This window comes from Antechinus flavipes, chromosome 4 (assembly GCF_016432865.1).
Source record: "Antechinus flavipes isolate AdamAnt ecotype Samford, QLD, Australia chromosome 4, AdamAnt_v2, whole genome shotgun sequence".
NCBI lineage: Eukaryota > Metazoa > Chordata > Mammalia > Dasyuromorphia > Dasyuridae > Antechinus > Antechinus flavipes.
This window is the reverse complement of record NC_067401.1, coordinates 164,569,326-164,584,267: the sequence shown is the minus strand read 5'-3', so window position 1 is coordinate 164,584,267 and position 14,942 is coordinate 164,569,326. Positions and strand designations below refer to the sequence as shown.

Genomic DNA, 14,942 nt, shown 5'->3' with positions numbered 1-14,942 from the left:
TAAGCAATATTTAAAGTTAGACAGTAAAGACAACTCTGAATCAAACACACTGATTATTGGATCTCATTAACACAGTACTTATCACGTTACAACTAACTTACCCCAAACTACACAATTAGCAAGCGACTGGACTAAGATTCGAATCGTGAACTTTCAGTTCCAAATCTGCTCTCAATGATGCTTTTCCCAGTGTAAGGCTGTTTTGCGTGGCCCATTTCTAGCTAGCACCTTTGGAGTGAAGGGAGCTGACTTCACGGAATTTAGAGTGATCTAAACGTCACAGGTGATTTTCCCAAAAGTGATAAAGGTAGGGTGGACGGTCTCCGGGAAAATGGGTTGACGGGTTGACTAGGAATATGGGCCACCTTGAGCTCTAACATTGTGGTCAAGTCAGGGAACACTTATTGGGCGCCTACTATATGCCGAACCCTATGCATGGGTAAGAAAGGCAAAGCAGCCCTGAGCTCCTAGGAACTCACAATCCCGCTCTTGGCACGTGTTCTGTCGCATCCGACCCTTAGCGTCCCCAGCGCACCATATCTCGCCAATACTGGTCCACAGGGTTTTCTTGATAAAGTTCCTGGAGTGCTTTGCATTTCCTTTTCCAGTGAATTAAGACAAACCGGAGTTAAGTGAATTGCCTAGGAAGTGTCTCAGGCTGGATTCGAACCCAGGAAGGCTCTGCGCTCTACCTACTGAACTACTTAGCTACCTTCAATAATAAATGTTTACTGAATTGAAGTGAATCTAATGGGGAAGACCACGTGCAACAGCTGTGTTAGCAAAATGATATTGTTGGGTAGCCTTGGAGGGAAGGGAAACTTTCTCAGGTTCTGGAAAATCTCTGACCTACGGGTTCCGAACTGCGACCAACCAATACGACTAGCCCCAAGAAGGAGAATTCCTCCGGTCGAAGGGCTGGGAGTAGGGGTGGCTACGTGGAATAGCCGGCTCGCTCCGCACGCACGCAGCCGTAGCCCCAGCCGCAGCACAGGTTCCGGCGCGGTGCCCTTGACCGTGGACGCCGGCCTCTCCCCGACTTACCTCGGGCCCTGAGGAGCGTCTGCGGCCCCTTTAAGACGCGCTCGGGCGTCACGGCTTGAAGCCGGGCTCCGCTGGGTTGGGCGGGCCGGCGCGGGGCGGGGGCTGATCCTCCGGGACGCCGCGGCGCATTGGCTGTTAGGGGCGGCGGGCGGTGCTTTGAACCTGCTTCCCCCTGAGCCCGAGCCGAAGCTGGGCCTCTCTCCCAGCGACCTGTCCCGTGAGCACATCCCTCCGCCGGCTCGCGTTCGTTCCGGCCCTGGCCCCAGGAGCCCGGCGAATCCCGGAGCGGCTCGTCCCGGCGCAGCGCAGCCATGCCCCAAAGGCGCGTGTCCCGCTGGTACTTCGGGGGGCTAGCCTCCTCCGGGGCAGCGTGCTGCACGCACCCGCTGGACCTGCTCAAGGTGAGCGGCACCCTCTCCCGGGAAGCCGGGGGCCCAAGCTGTCCATCCCCACCCCCCACCCCGCGCGCCGCCTCCTCGCCAGAGGTCCATCAGAGCGGCCCCCACCCACTCCAGTGGTGAGAGACCTCCTCTCCATCTTTCTCTTATCTGGCAATCCCCAGGATGGGAGGATGGGATGAGAAGGGAACCAGTATTTGTTAAACGCCTAGTGTGGACCGGACAATGCAGTGTGTGCACTCTGCGATATTATCTCATTGAGCCCTGAGGAGGCAGAACTGTCCACTTCTGGGAAGGCGGGGAGCCCTAGGGGTTAGTGAGGTGTCCACAGCAAAAGAATGGAGAGGTTTAAGAGAGGCTGAGTGGGATTTTCCACTGAACTGTCTGTTCGTTTTCAGAGAAGTTTAAGGAGTGCAGTCAGTGGGGTCAGGCTTTCAGTTGCTGAAGTAAATCTTTTTCCTTCCCGGGAGAATGTTTTTCCCTATTAGTATTTGTACTTGAGGAACAAGACAGGCCAATCTACATGCTCTCTTTCCTTCCTTCCTTTTTTTTTTTTTTTTTTTTTTTCCCCACTACTTATGAAATGGCAATCTCACTTTTCAGTCTTGCTCAGTCAGGTAATAAGCATTTATTAAGCATCATAAGAAGTGTCCCGAAAGAGCCATAAGAGTACCTTTATGGGAAAGCGACTTGATGCAGGCAGAAATCAAGTCAGGATATGCATTAAAAAAAAAAAACCTGGTGGGAGCACTAATCCCAAAGGGCATGACCGGAGCCCAGAGAGGCTTGGAAGGCATTCCTGGCTTAGGGAAAATAGCCCGTGCACAGGTAAAGGAAGGAGCAGACCGCATGGCAGGTAATGTAAGGGCAGCTGCAAACAAGTGGAGGTGCCCAGTAAAGCAAACCAGCCTGCAGAGATAGGTTGGCTCCAGTTTGTGAAGGTCTTTAAGTACTAAATCAAGACATTTGCATTTTATCTTTTAAGTGCTTCTGGAGCAAAGAAGAGACATGGCCAGACCTGGCATTTTAGTGTTGTCACTCAGTTTCGAAAGTCCTAGTGATATGGGAAAGATTCCTATCTTTGATTCCCAAACCCACCTAGTTAATGTGTCAAGTCAACCCTTTGACTCACAAATCCTGGTCCCTTTGAATTCCAATAGAAAATCCGAGCCTGTCCCAGTCCCACTCAGATCTGAGCCAACTTTGGAGCTACACCCAAGAGCCCCTTGAGCCTAAAGCTCCCATTATTAAAGGGAACCGTTGGGACCCCCTCTTTGCAGAGATTCCAAACATACTAGCCATGTGAGGACCTCCTGTCCACTGGACCCTCTGTCTGGTGCCCTTATCTCTTGTCTTCGCCTATACTTTACCTTGCTTACCCAATAATAAACCTCTTTTATCAATCTAGCTCTGCCAATAAATGCCTTTATTGGGGACTCCAGCAGCTACTATACCTCATTTACCCTGTATCCTTGTGCCAAATCCAGGGGGGTTTTAGGGGAGCTCTGTTTGACTCCCTGCCCCCTAAACCTGCCAATAGACCTCAACTAAACCCTAATTTCATTTAGGTGCCCCAAATCTAGACCGCAACACTAGGAATGAGTGATGGAGGCCATGATTAGGGGAGAAGGGAATAGATGGAAAATGTAAACTTAGAATAGAAAATGCCATCAGCATCCAGAAAGAGAAGTATGTAGATTGAATGTAAATCAGCACATGCTATGCACACTTCTTTTTTCTGTGTTTTTTTCTTCTTCTCAGGGTTTTCTTTTGTTCTGATTTTTCTCTCCCAATGTGATTCATAAAGAAATGTGTATTTGAAAAGTTAATATAAATGTATAACCCCCCAAAAAACAAAACTATTTAAAAATACATGAGAATTGTTTAGGAGATAAAGCTACTAGACTTGACCACTGTTTTAATGTTTCCAACCCATCCTTCAAGACCTATCTCTAATATCACCTGTATTCATAAAGCTTGTACCATAAACTCCTTGAAGACAGGTACTATCTAAGTTGTTTTTTTCCCCCTTCAAAGCAGATCTTGATTGTATAATAGAGACACTTGATTATCCATTTGAATTGAATTGAATTCAGTAAGGATTTATTAATCACTTATCCTGTGCTGGACATTTTGCTAGGTGGACCTGGAAGGTACAGACTCAAAATAAAACATTTTCTGTCTGCTATAAAATATAGACATGCAAAATATTTATACAATGTCATTTCGGGGGGGGGGGCAATAAGTCTAATATGAAGAGGAAATTTTTTTAATTTAATTTTTTTGTAATTTGGGGTTACATTTTAAGTTTTAATCTGCCCCTCCCCCTGTTCCTCTCTCCCCACCCTGAAGAGGAAATTATTTAAAATAGAGCAAAGGTTCCAGAGGGTGCAGTGGAAGGGGGTAGAGAAGGGTGGGTCAGGGACATTGAACTGATAGGCTGAGAGAGCAGTGAGGTCAGGGAAGAGAAGAGAGCCATAGTTTTAGCATTACCTTCTCCATATTGAAGGTAATGTTGATTTATTAATTTAGCACACCATGAGAAAGGGGGAGGGGATTGGCAGGGCTGATGTATACAGCTGGAGGATACTCAACTTCTTGGCCAGTCCTTTATTCATCTCTTCCTGTGGAGAGTTTCAGTTCCCTGTTAATTGTAGATGTAGAATATTAGAATTGAGACTTGCAAAGGTTGACTGAATAAGTGGCAAGACGGGGATTCAAATCCAGACGTTTTGATCCTATGTTCACTCCACATTCATTCTACTCACTTAAAAAAAAAGATAAATATTGGGATAGAAAAGCATATATATTTAAAAGAGTAGTGATAAACTAGAAAGGAGGATGAATGGTTTCAAAGTAAATTCTTAGTTTATTCTGAGAGTTTCAGTGGAGATGGGACTTGAAGTAGTCTTAAAGCCCTAAAGAATAAATAGGAATTTGATCTCTCAAACTAATTCTCTTAGAGATTATCTCTGGATTCTGACATTTAAAACTGACCTTCAGAGGGAGATGGAGATTTGTTCAAAGCCACGTGATGGAAGTTCTAACATTAAAACCAGTTCCCCTCACAATCCAGAGTTTTTCCCATTGGACTTTGCCAGATGTTCCAGCCCATCAATTATCTCTCACCACAGACCAGTTTGTTAACTACAGATCGTATTTAAAGCACTTTCTAATGTTAGTATTTGCCTCCTACTCTATTTTAAGCTCCTGGAGACTCTGGCTTCTCAGTTTGGGCTAAAAGAGAATGTCTCATTAACTTTAACTCACTTTCTTCCACTCTGCCTTGATTCCGTTGAGGCAGAACATACACCAACAATATTAGAGTCCCCAGGTTGGTGTCTTGGATATGGCAGAAGAATTCCCAAATTCGTCCCTTTCCAAGTTAAGGGACAAAGATTTATTATGGTGCTTGACAGTAGGCTAAGTTCCAAGGGAATTTAGTTAAAAATTTGGAGTAAGAAAATAATTTTATTGGAAAAAGAAACAAAGATCAGATTCTTCAAGTCACTGTTATGCTAATTTTATGATTTAGAGGTTAAATTGAGTGGTCTTGAGGGGTATTGAATTCTAGGGCTTAGAGGTGGAGCCATATCTGGCATTGAATCCCACTATTGTACTTTTTACAGTATTATTACAGATTGTTGTCTTAACAATTTGCTTTGTTTGTGGCTCCCTAGGCCTGGTCTCTTAGAGTTATTGCTACATCCTCCCTGGGAGCTGCACTACATCTGTTCTATCTAAGCAGCTCCAGTTTGGAAGGGCAAGGTTTTCAAAGCCCCTGAAGGGCAATTCTGATGTCCTTCCATTTAAATGTATGACTCCCCCTTAAGGTTTATTGTCTTGGCTCCTGCTGACTTTGTACCTTGAAGTATGAATTGCAGGTTTTCCTTGGGCTGTGACTCTGGTCAAAAGCTGACTCCCGTAGCCTACATATACTCAAGATACCATGAATGAACGGACAAATATTAAGGCTTACTGTGGGTTTACCATTTGCTAGGGGCTGGTAGGTAATGCAGTAAAGTGCTGGATTTGGAGTCAGGATGACTTGAGTTCAAATGTGGACTTAGACACTTACTAGCTATGCAACTCTAGGCAAGTCACTTAAACCTGATTACCTCTAAAAAAAGAGAATGTCTTAACAGCTCCAGTATATTAAAAAAAAAAATTGTAATGCCGAAGAAACTGAGCAAAACAGAGATTAGAGACCAATTCAATAGTTTATTAAATGGAGAGAAATACTGGGACCAATGGATCCATGTTTGATCCCAGGGCTAGACTGAGACTATCATCTCAAAGAGTCTAGTATTGGGACTGCAAGCTTTTTATAGAATAACAAGAACAATGACATAATGGAGGTACCTAGATGGGGATAACCTAAAGGAGGGAGGTTACTGATATTCTAATGACATCTAAAATGGACAAACCTTTGTCTTGTCAAACATTAAGAAGGAATGTCTATAAAACCTTTATCTCAAACATTAAGAGGGAAAGGTTATAACCTAAGGCAGAATAACTAAATAGGACAATTGGAGAAACTGGATCACAACATTAAAAAGGAACTTTGGCATAACATAATTATAGGGTTTTTTCCCAAAATTTACATGCAATGATAGTTTTCAACATTCACCCTTGCAAAACTTTGTGTTCCAAATTTGTCTCCCTCTTCTCACTCTTCCCTCCCCAAGACAGTAAGTAATTTTATAGATTAAACATATGCAGTTCTTCTAAACATTTCTACATTTAGAACATTGCACAAGAAAAATCAGATCAAATGGGGGAAAAATGATAAAGAAGAAAAACAAATAAACAAATAACAACAAAAAAGATAAAAAATACTATGCTTTGATAGACATTCCATCTCCATAGTTTGCTCTGTGGATGCAGATGGCTCTTTTCATCACAAGTCTATTGAACCTACCTTGAACCACTTCATTGTTGAACTCCATCACAGTTGATCATCATATAATCTTGCTATGTACAATGTTCTCTTAGTTCTAAAGATTTCACTTAGCATCAGTTCATGTAAGTCTCTCCAGTTTTTTCTGAAATCTTATAGCAACTCCAGTATCTTGGCCAAGAAAACTCCAAATGGGGATATATAGAATTGGACACAACTGAAAACAATTGAACAGCAAAAACTATATGCTAAACTATGGGGATAGAAATATAGAATCATAATAACCCCTGTCCTCAAGGAGCTAAGATTCTTATAGGGCGGAGGATATTAACCTTTTTTTGAATCATGGATACCTTTGGCAGTCTGGTAAAATCTATGAATCTTTTCTCTTAATGATGTTTGTTGCTAAATTTCAATTAAAGGTTAGTTAAAATTAAGGTGTGTTTTGTCCCCCATTTAAGTTCACCAAACTCTTAAATTTATCCATAAACCTCAGGTTAAGAACATTTGGAATGCCTACAATTTGCCAGGCATAGGGACACAGAGAAAGGCAGGAAAACAGGCTTTTTATATCCAAGGCTTCTAATAAAGGCCTCATTTCTAAAATATAGAGAGAATTGACTCAAATTTATAAGAATACGAGCTATTCTGCAATTGATAAATGGTCAAAGGATATGAACAGCCAATTTTCAGATGAAATTGAAACCATTTCTAGTCATATGAAAATGAGTTAACAATCATCAAGGAGTTAACAGTCTAATGGGGAATACAATATCTGAGCAACTTATGTCCAAACAGGATAAACTGGGGGTAATCTCAGAAGGAAGGTGATTAAGCAGGACTTAGGAAAGATTTTTTTTTTTTTTTTTTGGCAACAACAGCTTTTTATTTTCAAAATACATGCAAAGATAGTTTTCAACATTCACCTTTGCAAAACCTATTATCTACATTTTTCTCCCTCCCTTTTCCCCTGAATAGCAAACCATCCAATATATGTTAAACATGTGCAATTCTTCTATGTATATTTCCACATTTATCATGCTGAATGAGAAAAATCAGATTGAAGAAAGCAAGCAAACAACAACAATAAAAGTGAAAATGCACATTCTGTCTCCATGGTCCTCTCTCTGGGTGCAGATGGCGCTCTCCATTCCAAGTCTATCATAGTTGGTCATCACATAATCTTGTTGCTGTGTATAATGCTCTCTTGGTCCTACTCACTTCACTTATCATCAGTTCATATAAGTCTTTCCAGGCCTCTAAAATCATCCTGCTGGTTCTTTCTTACAGAACAATAATATTCCATAACATTTATATATACAATTTATTCATTCTCCAATTGATGGGCATCCACTCAGTTTCCAGTTTCTTGCCACTACAAAAAGGGCTGCTGCAAACATTGTTGCACATGTGGGTCCCTTTCCCTCCTTTAGGATTTCTTTGGAATATCATCCAAGTAGAAACACTGCATAGTTTGTGTAAACTGTATGTACAGTTTGATAACTTTTTGAGATAGTTCCACATTGCTCTCCAGAAAGATTGGATCCATCGACAGTTCCACCAACAATGTATCAGTGTCTCAGTTTTCCCACATCCCTTCCAACATCCAACAACAACCAATCTGAGAGGTATGTAGTGGTATCTCAGAGTTGTCTTAATTTGCATTTCCTGATCAATAGTGATTTAGAGCACTTTTTCAAATACTATAAATGGTTTCAATTTCTTCATCTGAAAATTGGCTGTTTGTATCCTTTAACCATTTATCAGTTGGAGAATAGCTTTTATTCTTATAAATTTGAGTCAATTCTCTACATATTTTAGAAATGAGGCCTTTATCAGAACCCTTGGATATAAAAATTTTTCCCTGTTTTCTGCTTTTGGGAAAGATTTCTTGAAGGAGGTGGGCTTTTAATCAAGATTTGAAGGAAACCAAGAGGTTGCTGTAGTCAGTAAAGGGGGTCATGGTATGTGGCAAATTCCCAGGATACTGAGAGGAACAATAGGATTGTCTATTAGTCCTCACTTTTTCTGGAAGCTATGGTAGAATTTAGTTATTGTTCTGCAGGATAGGGGTGCAAAGGGTGAGGGGAGGGGATGGGGTGGACTCAAGCTGTGTACCTTGACTGGTAATCCAGGCAGTGAAGGGTGGTAACATTGCAGTTTATACAAACAGATTATTAAACAGAATGTGCCTGGTCAAGTGAACAGCTCGCTAGCTCCTTGGCTTGGGGCCATGAGGCAGATAACAGGGCAGATTCTCTAGCCTCCAAGCCCACAGCAATATTCTTGGGACTGGTTGGAAGCAGATGAACAGAGGCAGACTTTGGGTCTTTTTCCAGAGCTGGAGCTGCTTTCCCAGTGTCCTAAGCTTCTGTGCTCCAGAAGAACCAGATGGAAGTCATGCTAATAAAAATAAAAGAATTGCAAGTAGTTGAGATCAGAGTCCAATTTCCTTATTTTATGAGAACCTGTAAACATGGCTGCCAATAGAGATGAGAGAACTTGTCCGTTGTTTCTCAGCTAGGTAACTATAGTAATCCTGATTTTTATGTAAGCACCTTAAGTTTGCCGAACTCACATCTACTCAAGGGTTAGAGGTAAGATTTGAAGCCATATCTTTCCATTCTGCCATGAGACTCAAATGAGATAATTAGTATGTAAAGCACTTTCCAACCTCTGGGTGTCGTTGACATTTTGATATATCTTTTTCCCATCCTTTTTCATGAATCCTTTAAATCTATCTACAAACCCCAGGTTGTTAAGAAGCCTTTAATAATCAAATCAATAAACATTTTATTAAGTGCCCACTGTGTGCCAGGCAGGGGTAACTAGGGAGCATAGTAGTATCTGAACTCTGCTTCTTGAGTTCAAATCTGGCCTCAGACACTTACTAGCTATGTCCGCTTAGACAAGTAACTTCACCTTTTTTATCTGTTTCCTTATCTGTAAAATGAGCTAGAAAAGGAAATGGTTAGACTACTCCAGAAAAGCCCAAATGGGATCACAAAGAGTCAGACATAACTAAAAAATGACTGAATGACATCATATGCCGAATACTGAGAAAGAATAAGAAAGGCAGAAAACCAGCCCCTTTTCAAGGATCTCATAGTATAATGGGGAATATAATATGCAAACAATTGTATACAAGCAGAATATATACATGATGAAGGAGAGGGAAGGGGTAATCTCAGGATTAGTATCTATGCCAAGCACAGGGAAAAGAAAGGCATTTGTATCCCTAATTATTATTTTTCTTTTTATTTTCTCCAGTTATATGTAAATTTTTTTTTTTTTTTTTGGTTATACATGTACATTCACTTTTTACATATTTCCATATGAATCATGTAGGGAGAAAAAAATCAGAACAAAAAGGAAAAATCACAGGAAAAAAAAAAAACAAAAAGAAAAGATGAAAATAATATGTGTTGATTTACATTCAGTCTCCATAATTTTCTTTCTGGATACAGATGGCATTTTTCCATCCAAAGTTCATTGGGGTTGCATTGCTTGGAGATTGCAGGAGAGCCAAAATGAATTAAAAATCTACATTGTAAAATATGAATTTTGTACCAAAAGATGAACTAGGGTTTTGGGAAAAGCACGTAGCGTAGCACACTAACTTTAGAGTCAGGCAAGTAGCTCGAAGGTATGGGAGGCAGCACACTAAAAATACCGAGGTTCAAAACCATCCTTAGATACTTAACTAGATGCCTATTTTCATGTCTAATTTAGTAAAGGTTGTATCTGTAAAATGGGAAAAATAGTAGCATCTCTCTCCCAAGGTGATTGTGAGGATAAAATGAAATCATATTTGTAAAGTACTTAACAAATGATTAATTGCAAATATAAATAAAATTCATAAGTATTATTATTATCATTAGAGTTCTCAGAGGAACTAGGTAATCCTACTTCTGATCCTCAGCAAATAACCTTCCCCACTTTTGAGTCTCAGTTTCCCCATTTCTGAAATGAGGGATTTTATTTTAGGAAGATAAGAGGGAGAAAAATTTGGAACTCAAAATATTTTTCACAATTTGTATGGGTTAAACATGTGCCTTTCTTCTAAATGTAGGAACTCAAAATCTTGTACAAATAATTGCTAAAGGGACAGCTAGGTAGAGCAATGCATAGAGCATCTGAGTTCAAATATGGCCTCACATTTGATACCAGCCAGGTGACCCTAGGCAAGTCATTTAACCCTCACACAAAAAAAAAAATGCTAAAAATTTTCTTTGCACATAATGGGGAAAATAGCATTAAAAATAAAATGAAAGTTTTTGAGTATGAGAAAACTATAGTCAAATTTTATCTACTATACAGTATCATAGCTTCCAGAAAGGTTGGGCTGACCTCCCCATCCCAGGAATGGCCAGACATAACATCCCTCCCCCCACCCCACCCTGGACTTCCTTCCTTTTTGGCTTCCTTCAAATTTTAGCTAAAGGCCCATTTTCTGCAAAAAGATGGATTTAAATATTTCATAGTGATTTCCAGTTCTAATTGTCATTTTGTCATTATGACTCGAGTTCCCTAAGGGCAGGATGCATCTTCATATCCCATCCACATGATACTTTGTACCTAATATCTTTGGTATTTAATGAATACTGATTAAATTTTTAAAAATTTGATAAAATTAAAAAAAATTTAATTCTGTCTGCAGTGGTGTGGGAAACTAGGAGAAGGATTTGACCGAGTAGGTCTGCATTTAAATAATAACCAAAGTCTTGTCACATGCAGAAACTGTTGACATTTCCTTTTGGAACTAAGAGTGTTCTAGAATGTTTTCAGGAGTGGGTGGCTGAGTTTCAAAAAGAAACTTTTCACATTTTTTTTTTTTAAGGCAAAATGCATATAGGGAAGACAGGGATTTCTTTTGTCTTCCAGGGTCAGCCAAAGGTTTGTTTGCCGTCTCTTTTTCACTATTCTCCCAGAAAGGTCAGATGGGAGCTTGGGTGATCCTTTCCAGGAATGGTTATAATGTAAAAGAGAAAGACTTATTTCTTTCAAAACTTTTCAAAACTTATTTTAAAATAAAGAAGATCAGATAGGTAGCTAAATCTTGCATTGTTCAAACACAGTAGTTTTTAGATATCCATCCATATCTTAGAAAATCAGCACTTCCCTGAGCATTTAAGTTTTTCCTTCTTTTTTTTTTTTCAAATGAACTTAATTGACATGGCACAAACATTCTGGTATATAAAGAATAAAAGATAGTTGTATGTGAAACTGTAAACCTACATTTCATATAATTTATTTTATTCATTCATTCATTCACTTTGAAACACTCAGGTGTAAATGACTTGCCCAGAATCATATAGTGTATTTTCTGCATATTAATTCTAGAGGAGCAGAATGAGCTGACTCCTGGTTCCTGGTCAGCAGGGGACAGCCCCACTGCTACTATTACCATTGTGAGCAGCAATGGAAACACAGTGGGCCAGAATGGTTCTTCAGTAGGAAATATTTGGGGGGGGGCCTTCATCAGTTACTATATTTACTTCATCTGACTGAGTGACCCCAGCTTTGAAAGCAGGCTCCAAGATGGAAGAAAGAAATAGAAACTTGCCAAGGAGAGAACTGGACTTTCCAAATTACTTGACCTTAAAGATGCAGAAGCTCTTCAGAAGTTTTTCTTTGAACAAATACAACTAAGAATTATTGGCACAGGGTGAATACAACAAGGATGTTAAATGCCATGCTACCTGGGGGCAGCCACCACAGTTGTTGAAAATTTTACAGCCAACTCTTTCACCTCTACTGTGTTGCAGATACTTGTGGCTAAACTGCCAGTAATCAACCAGAAATTGTGAATGTGCAGAGCTTGGTCTAAGATGACATGGAATGAGAAACATGTCATCATAATAATTTTTTTCCCCTGAAGTCATTGAGTTTAAGAACTTAATAAAATTTTAATTTAAAAATTTGAATTTTTTTTTTCCTTAGGCAACTGGAGTTTAGTGACTTGCCCAGGATCACACAGCTAGGAACTGTTAAGTGACTGAGATCTGATTTGAACTCGGGTCCTCCTAATTTCAGGACTGGTGCTCTATCCACTATGCCACCTAGCTGTCTCCCAAAATTTTGAATAATTGTTAGCCCAGAAGATGAGCTGTAATGGAGGAGAAAAGGGCAAACTTGCAAGTTATGGACTGTGTATTTATTATGCTGAAATCTACCTAAGTTGAGTCTAGCTTTGTATAGATAGTTTAGCTTGGATTTTAGTCACCCTCTGACAAGTGTATTTTTGAGTATTTTTTTAATCTCATTTTATAAATACATTATGAATTATCTAAATAACACTAATTTCATTGCTTACTAAAACATGCAGATACATATGACATGATACTTCTACATGTTAAAATACCTGGCAATAAAAAGAATTTTACACTCTTAGAGATCTCAAGGGTGTATTTGGTTTATCCTAGTAAATTTTGCTATGTATTAGAAAACTTCTAACTTAAATTTTTTTTTTTTTTTACAGAAGCTAACAAGCAGTAAAGTCCCCAGATGTGAAGTAGTTCCCATTCACAAAAGATAATTATGGATACATTTAGGAAATATATAGGGCAGTCATATATATTGTTGGTATAGCTGTCAACAACAACCAAATAAGCCCTTTAAAATTATTTTATTTAAAACAAATTTATGAGACTTAGGTATTTATCTTGCAATTTAGAGTTGGAAAGAGCACTGAACCAGTAATACTCAAGAAATGTGATTGTAGTTCTGTTCAGCTGTGATTGATGTGGGACAAATTGTTAATTGTTATAGTTGAGTCATTTCAATAGTGTCTGACTCTTCGTGGCTCCAGTTGAGATTTTATTGGCAAACTATTTAGAGTGGCTTGCTATTTCTTTATCTCATTTTACAGATGAGGAAACTGAGAGTGTTAAGTGACTTGCCCAGTGTCACACAATAGCCCAATTTGAACTCCATTCTCCTGACTCCAAGCCTGAAGCTCCATCCTTACACCACCCACCTGTCCATAGGACAAATTATTTACCCTCTTTTAGTCTCATCACAAAACCCTTATAAAGTGAGAGATTTGTAGCAAGTAATCTGAATTTCTTTTTATTTTTATGATTTTTTTCTCATCGTCAAAGTCAAAGTTATCTTGTATTTTCCATATGTAATTGCCTTACCAATCATAAATATTATTGTACATTCCAAAATAATGTTTTTGATCTGTTACCTTGATGAGTTTTTCTTTTTAACTTAATCAGATGTGAAGGAAAGCTTTCTGATAACTGGCTATCTAAAAGTAGAGTGAGTTGTGGATTCCCCACCATTGGAGTCTATACAACTTTCTTGGAATTCTTTTTCAGGTATGGATTGGATTAGAAGATTTCTAAGGTGAAGCGGGCAGTTAGGTGGCACCGTAGTAGATAGAATGCTTCCCCCTACTCTAGAACTATTTCTGTTAGAGCCAGTATTGCCTGTGAATGTATGAAAAAGTATTAAGCATTATGCTAAATGCTGGGGATACAAGTTGAGCAGTAGTAGGTAACTAGTGTCTCTGGATAATAACAGTAATAGTAATAATAATAATAATAGCTAGCATTTGTAAGTCATCTTAAAGTTTGCAAAGCACTGTATCCATATTGTCTCATTTGATCTTTACAAAAACCCTTGGAGATGATGCTATGCTATTATCTCCATTTTATAGCTGAGGAAACTGAGGCTGATAGAGATTAACTGATTTCTTCAGAGTCACACAGCTAGTAAGTATCTGAGTCTGAATTTAAATTCAGGTTTTCCCTGGGACACCAATACATTGTTGGTAGAATTGTGAACTGATTAAATCATTCTGGAGAACAATTTTGAACTATGCCCAAAAGGCTTAAAACTGTGCATACCCTTTGATCCATCATTGTCTGTACTGGATTTATATCCCAAAGAGATCATTAAAAAGGGAAAGGGACCCACATGTGCAAAAAATGTTTGTGGCAGCCTTTTTTGTAGTGACAAGAAACTGGAAACTGAGTGGATGCCTATCAATTGGAGAATGGCTGAATAAATTGTGATATATGAATGCTATGGAATATTATTGTTCTGTAAGAAATGACCAGCAGGATAATTTCAGAGATGCCAGAAGAGACTTCCATGAACTGATGCTGAATGAAATGAGCAGAACCAGGAGATCATTATACATGGCAACAAGAAGATTATAGGATGATCAATTGTGTGATAGACATGATTCTTTCCAACAATGAGATGAGTGATGCCAGTACCAATGATCTTATGATGGAGAGAGCCATCTGCACCCAGAGAGAGGACTGGAAATTAAGTGTGGATCACAACATAGCATTTTCACTTTTTTTTTGTTGTTGTTGGTGTTTGCTTTTTGTTTTCTTCTGCGTTTTTTTTTTTCCTTTTTTAATCTAATTTTTCTTGTGCAACAGGATAAATGTTGAAATATGTATGAAAAATTGTATATGTTTAACATATTGGATTACTTGCTGTCTAGGAGAGGAGGAGTGAGGAGAAGGAAGGGAGAAAATTTTGTAACACAAGGTTTTGCAAAGGTGAATGTTGAAATCTATCTTTGTATTTGTTTTGAAAATAAAAGGCTATTATTTTAAAAAAATAAATTCAGGTTT

The 14,942-nt window shown here is 39.1% G+C and overlaps 1 protein-coding gene across 1 annotated transcript in view; it reads left to right on the top strand.

Moving 5' to 3' along the window:
- Positions 1–1,215: 1,215 nt before the first annotated feature.
- Positions 1,216–14,942, top strand: part of LOC127560640 (mitochondrial dicarboxylate carrier-like) — a 32,840-nt gene continuing 19,113 nt past the window's right edge. Inside the window, exon 1 of the mRNA XM_051995377.1 lies at positions 1,216–1,445. Coding sequence (XP_051851337.1) covers positions 1,356–1,445 — 90 coding nt within the window. The 5' untranslated portion in view covers positions 1,216–1,355. The remainder of the gene's footprint in view (positions 1,446–14,942) is intronic.